This window comes from Strix aluco, chromosome 23, assembly GCF_031877795.1.
Source record: "Strix aluco isolate bStrAlu1 chromosome 23, bStrAlu1.hap1, whole genome shotgun sequence".
NCBI lineage: Eukaryota > Metazoa > Chordata > Aves > Strigiformes > Strigidae > Strix > Strix aluco.
In genome coordinates, this window is record NC_133953.1 from 7,946,769 (window position 1) to 7,958,437 (window position 11,669).

The window sequence follows — 11,669 nt, forward strand, 5'->3', positions numbered from 1 at the left end:
CTCACCCAAAACCACGGCCACATGGGACCCACCGTTCCCTAAATCCCCACAAACTCACCCAAAACCACGGCGACGTGGGACCCACCATTCCCTAAATCCCCACAAACTCACCCAAAACCACGGCGACGTGGAACCCACCGTTCCCTAAATCCCCACAAACTCACCCAAAACCACGGCGACGTGACACCCACCATTCCCTAAATCCCCACAAACTCACCCAAAACCACGGCCACATGGGACCCACCGTTCCCTAAATCCCCACAAACTCACCCAAAACCACGGCGACGTGGGACCCACCATTCCCTAAATCCCCACAAACTCACCCAAAACCACGGCGACGTGGAACCCACCGTTCCCTAAATCCCCACAAACTCACCCAAAACCACGGCGACGTGGGACCCACCATTCCCTAAATCCCCACAAACTCACCCAAAACCACGGCGACGTGGGACCCACCATTCCCTAAATCCCCACAAACTCACCCAAAACCACGGCGACGTGACACCCACCATTCCCTAAATCCCCACAAACTCACCCAAAACCACGGCGACGTGGAACCCACCGTTCCCTAAATCCCCACAAACTCACCCAAAACCATGGCGACGTGGGACCCACCGTTTCCTAAATCCCCACAAACTCACCCAAAACCACGGCGACGTGACACCCACCGTTCCCTAAATCCCCACAAACTCACCCAAAACCATGGCGACGTGGGAACCACCATTCCCTAAATCCCCACAAACTCACCCAAAACGACGGTGATGTGGGACCCACCATTCCCTAAATCCCCACAAACTCACCCAAAACCACGGAAACGTGGAACCCACCATTCCCTAAATCCCCACAAACTCACCCAAAACCACGGCGACGTGGGAACCACCATTCCCTAAATCCCCACAAACTCACCCAAAACCACGGCGACGTGGAACCCACCGTTCCCTAAATCCCCACAAACTCACCCAAAACCACGGCGACGTGGAACCCACCGTTCCCTAAATCCCCACAAACTCACCCAAAACCACGCCGGACAGCACGGCCAGATTTTAATCAGAAAACCCCTAAAAAAAAAAAGTGCATATTCCTCCCGCCCCCCCCATGCCCCCCCCAGCCCCGACCCCCTCCTCGCTTTATTGCTCTTTTACGAAAAATGCCCCATTTTAACTGAGATATATATATATAAAATAAAATTTAAAAAAAGAAGCGGCGCCCGCTCTGGGCGGGGCCGGGACTATTTTGGGGTGTTCTATTGACGGGGAGACTCGGCCCCCCCCAACCCGGGGCCCCCCCCAGACCCGGGGAGCCCCCCGCAGCCGTTAAACCCCCTGGATGAGTCCAGCTGCTGGAGGCGTCTTTTAGTTAAAAAAACAAAAAAAAAGAACAAAAAGGGAAAAAATCACCCAACAAATGGGGGTGTGTGTGCTGGATTCCTGCACCCCCTTTTTTTTTATGGGGGGGTCACACCAAGGAGCCAGCTCGGCTCTGCGCCGGCACCATGACGGGGACGGCGCCCGCCCGTGCCAGGGTGGAGGGGGGCAACGCCCCCCCCGGGGGGTCCTGGCGGCGTTGGGGGGCCCCGTTAACGGCGGGGGGGGGGGGAGAGGGTGGGGGTGCACGGCCCCCGGCGGGGCGGGGGGGGTCCCCGGGAGCTGCCGGTGAGGATGGAGGCGGTGTCGGAGGGGGGGTTGGCGCCGTGGGGTCTCTCCCGGGCGATGGAGGACGAGGTGCTGGTTTTGGAGATGGTGTCCGGAGCCGGGCTGCGGGCCCACGAGGGCGTCTTGGGCGCCACGGCGTCTTCCCTGCCGGGGGGGGACCACAGCCCCGTCAGGCCCCTCCCCGGCATCCGCCCCCCGCCCGCCCCCCCAAAAAGAGCGACGGGGACCCCGAGGTTCTGCAGAGCTCCTCGACCCCAAAGCGGGGGCCAAGAGGGAACGGGGGGAAAACAGAGATGGAAAATGCCCCTGTTGACTCTGAAACCTAATGATGACTGGCCAGAGATGGAAACCTCCTACTCCTCTGTTAACTCTGAAACCTAATGATGACTGGCCAGAGATGGAAACCTCCTACCCCTCTGTTAACTCTGAAACCTAGTGATGACTGGCCAGAGATGGAAACCTCCCCACCCCCTCTCTTAACCCTGAAACCTAGTGATGACTGACCAGAGATGGAAACCTCCTCCCCCCCCTGTTAACTCTGAAACCTAGTGATGACTGGCCAGAGATGGAAACCTCCTCCTCCCCCTGTTAACTCTGAAACCTAGTGATGACTGGCCAGAGATGGAAACCTCCCCACCCCCTCTGTTAACTCTGAAACCTAGTGATGACTGGCCAGAGATGGAAACCTCCCCACCCCCTCTGTTAACTCTGAAACCTAGTGATGACTGGCCAGAGATGGAAACCTCCCCACCCCCTCTGTTAACTCTGAAACCTAGTGATGACTGGCCAGTGATGGAAACCTCCCCACCCCCTCTGTTAACTCTGAAACCTAGTGATGACTGGCCAGTGATGGAAACCTCCTCCTCCCCCCCGTTAACCCTGAAGCCTAGCAATGACGATTTAAACCTCCTCGGTGAGAGGGGCATCTCACTTGATCTCGTTGGCTGCTTCTTCCTGGCTGTCACGTTTTTTCCTCCGGTAGCCAACCACACGGCGGGCGAAGAAGACAACGGTGGCGAGGGCGCCCAGGGAACCCAACACAGCACCGGCGATGACGGCTTTGGTGCTAGCTGGCGGAGAGAGACAGAGAGGCGGCGGGGGGAAGGTCACCTCCCCCCTTATCCCCCCAGGGGACACCACGGGGACCAGGGGACACCACGGGGACCGTGTGTGTGTCCCCCCCCCACCCTGCCCCGGCCCTGTGGACACGTACTCACTTGAGTGCACCTCCAGGACGATGCTGCACTCGGCCGAACCCGCTTGGTTTTCGGCCACGCAGACGTAGACGCCCGACAAGTCCAGGGAGAGGTTGGTCAGCTTGAGGGTGCCCCTGGCCCGGTCTGAGGGCGAGAAATTTGGGTGCTGCCCTGCGGCCACCCGCCCCCAATCCCCCCACCTCCTTGTGCGGGCGGAGTTAAGGGGACAGTCCCCTGCCTGCTCAGGCAGCAAGGACAGGAATGGGCAGAGTTAAGGGGATGAAGCCGAAAGCGTCCCACAGACGGAGCCTCCCGGGATTTTCCAGCCCCCTCCCCGCTCCCCAATTCCCCACCCTGGTGCCACCTTACCCTGGGCGGGGGGGAAGAAGACCTGCAGGGTGGGGGCCGTGCGCTGCCACTGGTAGGCGGGTGAGGGCTTCCCCTTCTCGGAGGTGCAGCTCAAGGTGACGTTGGCTCCCACGGCAGGGTCACCGTGCAGGCGGCAGGCGGGGGGGGCCGGCGGCACTGCGGGCACTGACGTTAGTCCCGAGGGGACATCACGGGGTGGGGTGTTGGAGGAGCCGGGGTGACCGGCGGAGCCTTACCCAGGACGGTGAGGTTGATGATGCCGACGTTCTTGCCTGTGCTGGTGGCGTCGTCCACCACGTTGACGGTGCACATGTACTGGCCCGAGTCGCGCTCCCGGGTGGCGTTGATGATCAGCGAGATGTTGTGGGTGAGGACGGAGTGCAGGAAACCCACGCGGGACTTCAGCTCTGTCTCCTCCACCTTCGTCACCCCGTCCATGTAGGTCAGGATCTGCACGGGGGAAAACGTCCGCTTGGTCACCTCCGGATGGTGTCCCAAGTTTTGTGGAGTGGCTGTCGCTGCATGAGCTCCCACCATCCTCACCTGCCCCCAGCGTCCACGGCGCGGGAACCAGGGGCACCTCCTGATCATGGGCACCATGAGCATCCCCCCATCATGCGCATCTCCCCACCATGGGCACCACAAGTACCCCCCCCGTCATGGGCACCATGATCATCCCCCCACTGTGGGCATCTCTCCATCGTGGGCACCATGAGCATCCTCCTACTGAGGGCATCTCCCCATCATGGGCATCTCCCTGTGGTGGGCATCATGGGCACCTCCCCATCATGGGCACCGTGATCATTCCCCCATCGCAGGCATCTCCCCATCGTGGGCATCTCCCTGTGGTGGGCACCATGGGCACCTCCCCATCATGGGCACCAAGATCATCTCCCCATCATGGGCACCACAAGCACCTTCCCCTTGCAGACACCACAGGCATGACCTCATTGTGGGCACCTATAGATCACCATGAGCATCCCCCCAAAAAGGGCACCTCCCCATCATGAGCACCATGAGCCTGATTCCATGGTGGGCACCTCCCCATGGTGGGCACCATGAGCTTCACCCCATCATGAGCACTGCCTCATCATGGGCACCATGAGCTTCGTCCCATCATGGGCACCATGGGCACCTCCCCATGGTGGGCACCTCCCCATGGTGGGCACCATGAGCTTCACCCCATCGTGGGCACATCCCCATCGTGGGCACCATGAGCTTGATTCCATTGTGGGCACCTCCCCATGATGGGCACCATGAGCTTCACCCCATCATGGGCACTGCCTCATGATGGGCACCATGAACTTCACCCCATTGTGGGCACCACGGGCACCTCCCCATGGTGGGCACCTCCCCATGGTGGGCACCACGAGCAGCTCCCCATTGTAGGCACCATGGGTATGTCTCCATCATGGGCATCTACCCATCATAGGTACCGTGGGTACCACCCATCATGGGCACCTCCCCCATTGTGGGCATCTCCCCACAGTGGGCATCTCCACATGGTGGGCTACCCGAGCTTTTTCCCATCATGGGCACTTCCCCATTGTGCTCACCATGATCTTGCTTCCATTGTGGGTACCTCACCCTCACGGGCACCATGGGCACCTCCCCATGATGGGCATCATCAGCTTCACCCCATCATGAGCACTGCCTCATCATGGGCACCATGAGCTTCACCCCATCGTGGGCATCTCCCCATCGTGGGCATCATGGGCACCTCCCCATGGTGGGCACCATGAGCTTCACCCCATCACAAGCACTGCCTCATCATGGGCACCATGAGCTTCGTCCCATCATGGGCACCTCCCCATGGTTGGCACCTCCCCATGGTGGGCACCATGGGCTTCACCCCATCATGAGCACTGCCTCATCATGGGCACCATGAGCTTCACCCCATTGTGGGCATCTCCCCATTGTGGGCATCATGGGCACCTCCCCATCATGGGCACCTCCCCATCGTGGGCACCATGAGCTTCACCCCATTGTGGGCATCTCCCCATTGTGGACATCATGGGCACCTCCCCATCACGGACACCATGAGCACCTTCCCATTGTGGGCATCTCCCCATGATGGGCACCAGGAGCTTCCCCCCATCACAGCCACCACCCCACGGTGAGCACCATGAGCACCCCCCTGACCATGGCCACCTCCTGGCTCGTCGCCCTCCCTCCCCCACCACAGCCCCTCCCCACCGCTCACCTGGAAGGGGTCAGCATCTTCCTTATCCAGCAGCCAGGTGATGTAGGGCTTCTTCTGGGAGTGGCTGGTGTACCAGGCGGGCAGCACCACTTGCTGCCCTTCCACGGAGAAGACCGACCCTGTCCCCACGCGCACCTCCAGCACCGCCGAGGAGACGCCTGCCCGCGGCCAGAGAGGGAAGAAAACGGGACGTGACTCAACCCCAGGTGCCGTTTTTTTGTAGAAACCCACTGATTGTTGCCAAACCTCCTTCTTCCCAAGGGAGAACCCAACAATCCCAGGTTATCGCCGGGCGGTTGGGCCGTTCTTCCTCTCTCCCCCCCACGGGAAGGGTTTTCCAGCTGCTCCGGAGGATGCCGGACAATGCTGTTCCCTCCCATCCCAATTTCCCCCCTGCCTGGGCTGGGAGAACCTCCGGCTGAAAATCCCCCTCTCCCCGGCAACCGCTGCCTCTCCCTGAGGGGCTCCAGTGGCCGGACACCCCCTTTTAGCTCAGGATTGGGGTACCCCCAGCCCTCCCCCACGCCGCTGCACCAGATCCTCCACTCCATGGGATTTATTGGGGGGGGAGCACCCATAGACACCTCACGAGCCCTCCCCAGCATCCCCGTTTTTTGCTGCCAGCGCTCAACTGGGATGATTCATGGGTGCCTTTTCTTGACACCCCCATCCCACCCCCACGTCCCCGGCATCCCAGAAAAACCCCACTGGGAGAAAGCAACGGGATACGAGCGGTACCACGGACCGGAGAAGGATGTTTGGCTCCCGGGGGAAGATTATTCCCCAGCTTTGCCCATAAGGCTCAGCTGGAAAATTAATCCGCTCAGGCGAGGCCGGGTTTTGTGCCGAGGTTTGGTTTGGGGTTTGTTTGTTTGTTTTTGTTTGTTTGTTTGTTTTTTTGTTTTTTTTTTCTTTTTCCCCCGAGGGAACACCACCGAGGACCTGCATCCCGGTGGCTCCATCCCCGCATCCCGCTCATCGATCCGTGTCCCCGGTTGGCCCCGCTCCTGCCAGCGCCCCAGGGATGCTCCAGATTGGGATGCAGGGGGGGGAAGGATGATGCTACCCCATCATCCCAAATCCTCGCTGCTACCTGGGATTTGGGGGGAAAAAAAAAAAACAATTTTGAAGGATTTAGGGAGCTCCGACAGCCTCACCCTCTTCCCTATGAACTCAGAGGTTTTAATTTGATTTTTCCAGGGTGGGAAGAGGAAATCAAGGCTCTGGGGGGTATTTTTAGCCTCGTGCCCGCATCCGTTCACCCCCCTCCCGGCAAGGCACCGGCGCGGTTTCCGGACGGAGCCTTCCAGCTCCGCGCAGGAAACTCTGCTCCAGCCGATAAGTCTTCCCAGGAATTAAAAAAAAAAAAAAAAATCAAATTTCCCTTCTCTGGTGAAAAACTGGGAGAAATCAGCCCCGGTCTGTAAGGATGCTTAAAAATAGCTCACCCGGGCTAAGAACATAAACCCTTAAGTCCTGGCGAAGGGGGGAAAAAAATGCCGCTGGGTGACGGAGACGGCAGCGGGGAGCCTGCCTGTGAATCGCGTCGTGGGCAAAATAATTGATATTAGTAGTATTATTAATTATTTTGAGCTATTGTATGGAATAAAATACATAGTGTGGAAAAACAATGGTAATGGAACGATACGTCGTTACGAAGAGAACTGTATTAAATTTAGATAGTATGTAAGAAAATATAAGGTATCCAATAATTATATTGTAATTTCTATAATAAAATAGATAATAGACAATATATTATATAGTAATTATAAACATATTTTTATAAAATCGTAATAATATGGGGATTTGATAGTGGTAATGGTGATCATAATCATGATAATAGTGATAATAATGATAATAGTGATAATGATTATGATAATAATGATAAGGATAATTATGCTAATGTTAATAATAATACTACTACAGTTCATTAATTATGCAGATGGCGTTATTAAATGACACCACAGCTCCAAAACCTCCGCGCGTCCCCAACAGCTGTTTTTTCAGCGTGGCTCCTCCACCATTATAAATATAATTGTATTAAATTTAGACAATCTATAAGAAAATATATGACATATAATAATTATATTGTCATTTCTATAATAAAAGAGAGAATATGTAATATACATTATATAATGATTATGAATATATTTTTATAAGAATAATGATAATAGTTACAATAATCATAGCAATAATGCTACTACTAATAATCATAATCATGTTCATTAACGATGCAAACGATCATTAAGTGATGCCACAGCTCCTAAACCTCTACGCATCCCCAAAAGTTGGGAAAATCCAGGTTTTTCAGCCCGGCTCCTCCATCAGCATCACAAAAAAGGTGATGGGCCAAAGGGTGCTGCGGGCAATCCAGGCTCTGGAGGGTGTAAAGAGGCACCACCCGGGGGGGGGGTGGGGGGTGGTCCCGTCATACCCTGAGGCATGAAAACAGCCCCAACTGTGGCAAACCGGCCGCGGGCCAGGCTCCCCATGCTCTCACTGGGGGGTGTTAACTCTGAAACCTAATGGTGACTATGTTAATAGTGCTTTGAGGCTGCAGCTTTGCTCTGTCATCCTTAAACCGCGGCGACAGGAGATCACGGCTCCATCATCCCCCCTCCAGCACACCGGGGAGAGGCGGGTGGATGGATCCGGATCTGGAGGATGCTCACTCCCCAAAATCCTCTATTTTCTTGCCGAATTCACCCCAAATTCCTCATCTGGGACAAATTTGACCCTAAAAAGGGCTGGGAGTGTCGCTGCTTGAGCTGCGGGCACGGGACCGAACTCTTTGGCATCAGCTCCAGCTTTAGCCACCTCGCCGCTTCAAATCCTCTAATGCTTTAACCAGATCGAAAAAATTAAGCCGCTTCCGGCGCTCATACACATATCGGGGGGGGGGGGGGGGAAACTCGGGACCTCCCAGCTGCTATTTGGGCTGAAAAACCTTGATTTTTCTCCAGCCGCCCTGAGCTAAGCACCTGCCCGGGTGTTTTCCCTCCGCTCCAGCCCATCTGCCAGGATTTTTTCCCTACGGAAAAAATACCTTTAAATTGACTTTTAAAAATACCTTTCAGATTTTTTCCCCATGGAAAAAAACACCTTTAAATTGACTTTTCTAAATAACTTTCGATTTTTTTTCCCCGTGGAAAAAAAATACCTTTAAATCCACCTTTCAAAATAACTTCCCATTTTTTCCCCTATGGAAAAAAATACCTTTAAATCCCTGCGCACCCACCGCAACCTCAATCGCTGCGCCTACGCTAAACACCCCATCCTCATCTAAAATCACATCATTTCACCCCAAAAAAAGATGCTTCCCGGCTCAAGGCACAGCCTGAACTCCCCAAAACCCAGCATGTTCCCCCACCACCCCAAACCCCGCCCGACCCTATAAGCTATTAACCGTCTGGGGAATTAAAGGCTGGAGGCGGCCGGGGTTTGATGACCCCTCTCGATAGGATTAAGGCGCCGGAGTCATGTGAAACCCAGACCCAAATTAAATCCCAAGAGACCAAGCTTGGGATTTAAAATACACAGCGGGAATCCAGCCGGAAAAACGACCCTTCAAAAAAAAAAAAAAAAACCCTTGGAAAAATGTCAAGGATCATCTCAGCGATGCGACACAGCCACACGGCTTTTTTTTTTTTTTAATATTTTGGGGGGGATTTTTTTTTTTTTTTTTTCCCTTAACTTTGACTATTTATAAACGGGCAGATAGGAGATGCCGGGCTGTGGAGCAGCGTCCGTTGGGAAAATCCACAGCGGCTTTTCTCACGACCCCGGGGTGGGGGGGGCAGAAAGCGCCGTATCCTCCGGAGAGGCCAAATTTGGGAAAAAAAAATTAAATAAAATAATAGTAATAATACGTGACTTTGCTATAGATAGAAACGTGCTTTAACCCCTGATGTGGGAGAAGGCGGCGGCGATGGGATGGGGATGGGATTTGGGATGGAAATGGGGCGGGAATGGGGTGGGAATGGGGGTGGGATTGGGGATGGAAATGGGGTGGAAATGGGGGTGGAAATGGGATGGAAATGGGATGGAAATGGGGTGGAAATGGGGGTGGAAATGGGGATGGAAATGGGGTGGAAATGGGGGTGGAAATGGGGGTGGAAATGGGGGTGGAAATGAGGTGGAAATGGGGTGGAAATGGGATGGAAATGGGGTGGAAATGGGGTGGGAATGGGATGGAAATGGGGGTGGAAATGGGGATGGAAATGGGGATGGAAATGGGGTGGAAATGGGGTGGAAATGGGGATGGAAATGGGGGTGGAAATGGGGATGGAAATGGGGATGGAAATGGGGTGGAAATGGGGTGGAAATGGGCTGGAAATGGGGGTGGAAATGGGGTAGAAATGGGATGGAAATGGGATGGAAATGGGGGTGGAAATGGGGTGGAAATGGGGTGGAAATGGGGTGGAAATGCCAAACACAACCCCTCATTTTTCTTTTCCCCATCACAACCCCATATGGACCCCACAGGGTGAGGCTGGGACGGTTGAAAGTAAATTTAAAGGAAAAACACAAATTTTGGGCTCAAAAGCATCTTTTTTGCCGCGTTTTGGTGTTTTGGTCTCTAAACTGTCGCATCCCAGGACTCGGATGTGAATTTTTTCAGGGGGGCTCCATCACGAGCCCGTGGGAATTAACGCCGCCGGGATGCAGCGGAGGAGGATGCTGGTGGGCTGTAAGGACGAAGCGACCCCCGTGCCTCATCCCAACACCCTTTAATTAACTTTTATCATGGAAAAAAACCTTCAAGGAGCAAATCCCGGTGGCTCCGGGAGCGGGGACCCCCACCCAGCGTCCCGCCGGGGAGGAAACGCCGCTGCCATTGTTTTTGGGGCCATTTCCTTTCCCCAAAGGCCTCTCCTTCGCCGGGAACGCCAAGGGACGTTTCCCTTCGGAGCAACTGTGGCGTTGCCAGAAAAAAATCAAATCGAGTTGAAAATTAGGGGTGAGGAAGGAGGGAAAAACCCCATGGAAAGGGGTCAAGACCCGTCACCCCAAAACCAGCTGGGGCGGCCTTAAAGCACCAGCAAACAAGGGAGGCGGCAGGTTTTTATCATGGGAAAAAGAAAAAAAACCCGATTTTTTATCTGCCCGACGCCAGGCAGGGGGGTGAATTATCAGCCCCGACACACCGGGATCCCCGGGTGTGTCCATCCGCCTCTTCCCGGGGTGGCTTTTGGTTTGGGGGTGCTGGCGAGCGCGGCAGCTCTGAGGAACAAAGCGGCTTTTCCCCGGGGACCCAGATTTTCCCCTCTTGGTGCACCCCGAAGAGGGGACGGGAGTGGACTGTGCCCCCCCACCCCCCAGGACCCACCTACCTGCTGGGGTGGGGGAATTGGGGGCACGGAGAGCGGCCGGTGGGTGCTGTGACACACCCCCCCCCCCCCAAAATATCCCTAGATCCTGTCGGTGCCCCCCGCAAGCTCCCCAGGGTCCTGCCCGCTGGTCCCCGGCTCCCGTGCATCTTGCTGCACGCCCCCCGACAGCTCCAAGCCCTGCCCGATGAGCCCCCCGGTACCCCCCCGTACTGCCCGGTACCTCCAAGCCCTGCCCGCTGACCCCCCCGGTACCCCCCCGTCCTGCCCGGTACTCTCGGGTCCTGTCCGGTGCCCTCTGAAAGCTCCCCCGCGTCTTGCCGGGTGCCCCCCCTGGTACCCCCCCGTCCTGCCCGGTACCCCCAAGTCCTGCCCGGTGTCCCCCCGGTACCCCCACGTCCTGCCCCGTACCCGCAGGTCCTGCCCGGTGCCCCCCCGGTACCCCCCCGTCCTGCCCCGTACCCCCAGGTCCTGTCCGGTGCCCCCCGAGAGCTCCTCCGCCTCTTGCCGGGTGCCCCCCCCCGCTCCCCCCGTGTCCTGCCCGGTGCCCCCCCGTGCCCGCGCATCCCGCCCGGTGCCCCCGCCGTTCCCCAGCGCCCTGCCCGTTGCTCTCGGGGGCTCCCCCCGCTCCCTACCCCGGTGCCCCCCCCACCCCGTACCCCCCCCCCCGGTGCCCCGGGGCTCACCCAGCAGCGCAGCCAGAGCCAGCGCGGCCCGCGGCAGCGCGACCATGGCCGGAGCCGCCGCCGCAGCAGGTGCCGGGGCCGCGCCTGGGCGGGGGGGGGGCGCGGGGGGGACCGGGAAGGGGGGGCCCCGCCCCGCAGGTGGGGGCGGGGCATAATAAAGGAGGCGGAGCATAATGAAGGGGGCGGGGGCTCATCCCACCCCACCCCACAGAGGGGGTGTCCCAGCCCCAAGC

The 11,669-nt window shown here is 57.0% G+C and overlaps 1 protein-coding gene across 1 annotated transcript; it reads right to left on the minus strand.

Moving 5' to 3' along the window:
- Positions 1-923: 923 nt before the first annotated feature.
- On the minus strand, positions 924-11,562 carry ESAM (endothelial cell adhesion molecule). The gene is given in 8 exon segments (XM_074848663.1): positions 924-1,626; positions 1,628-1,796; positions 2,584-2,722; positions 2,870-2,992; positions 3,218-3,373; positions 3,454-3,667; positions 5,421-5,578; positions 11,437-11,562. Coding segments are annotated over 8 exon segments (1,176 nt in total). The 5' UTR covers positions 11,483-11,562; the 3' UTR covers positions 924-1,455.
- Positions 11,563-11,669: the final 107 nt, after the last annotated feature.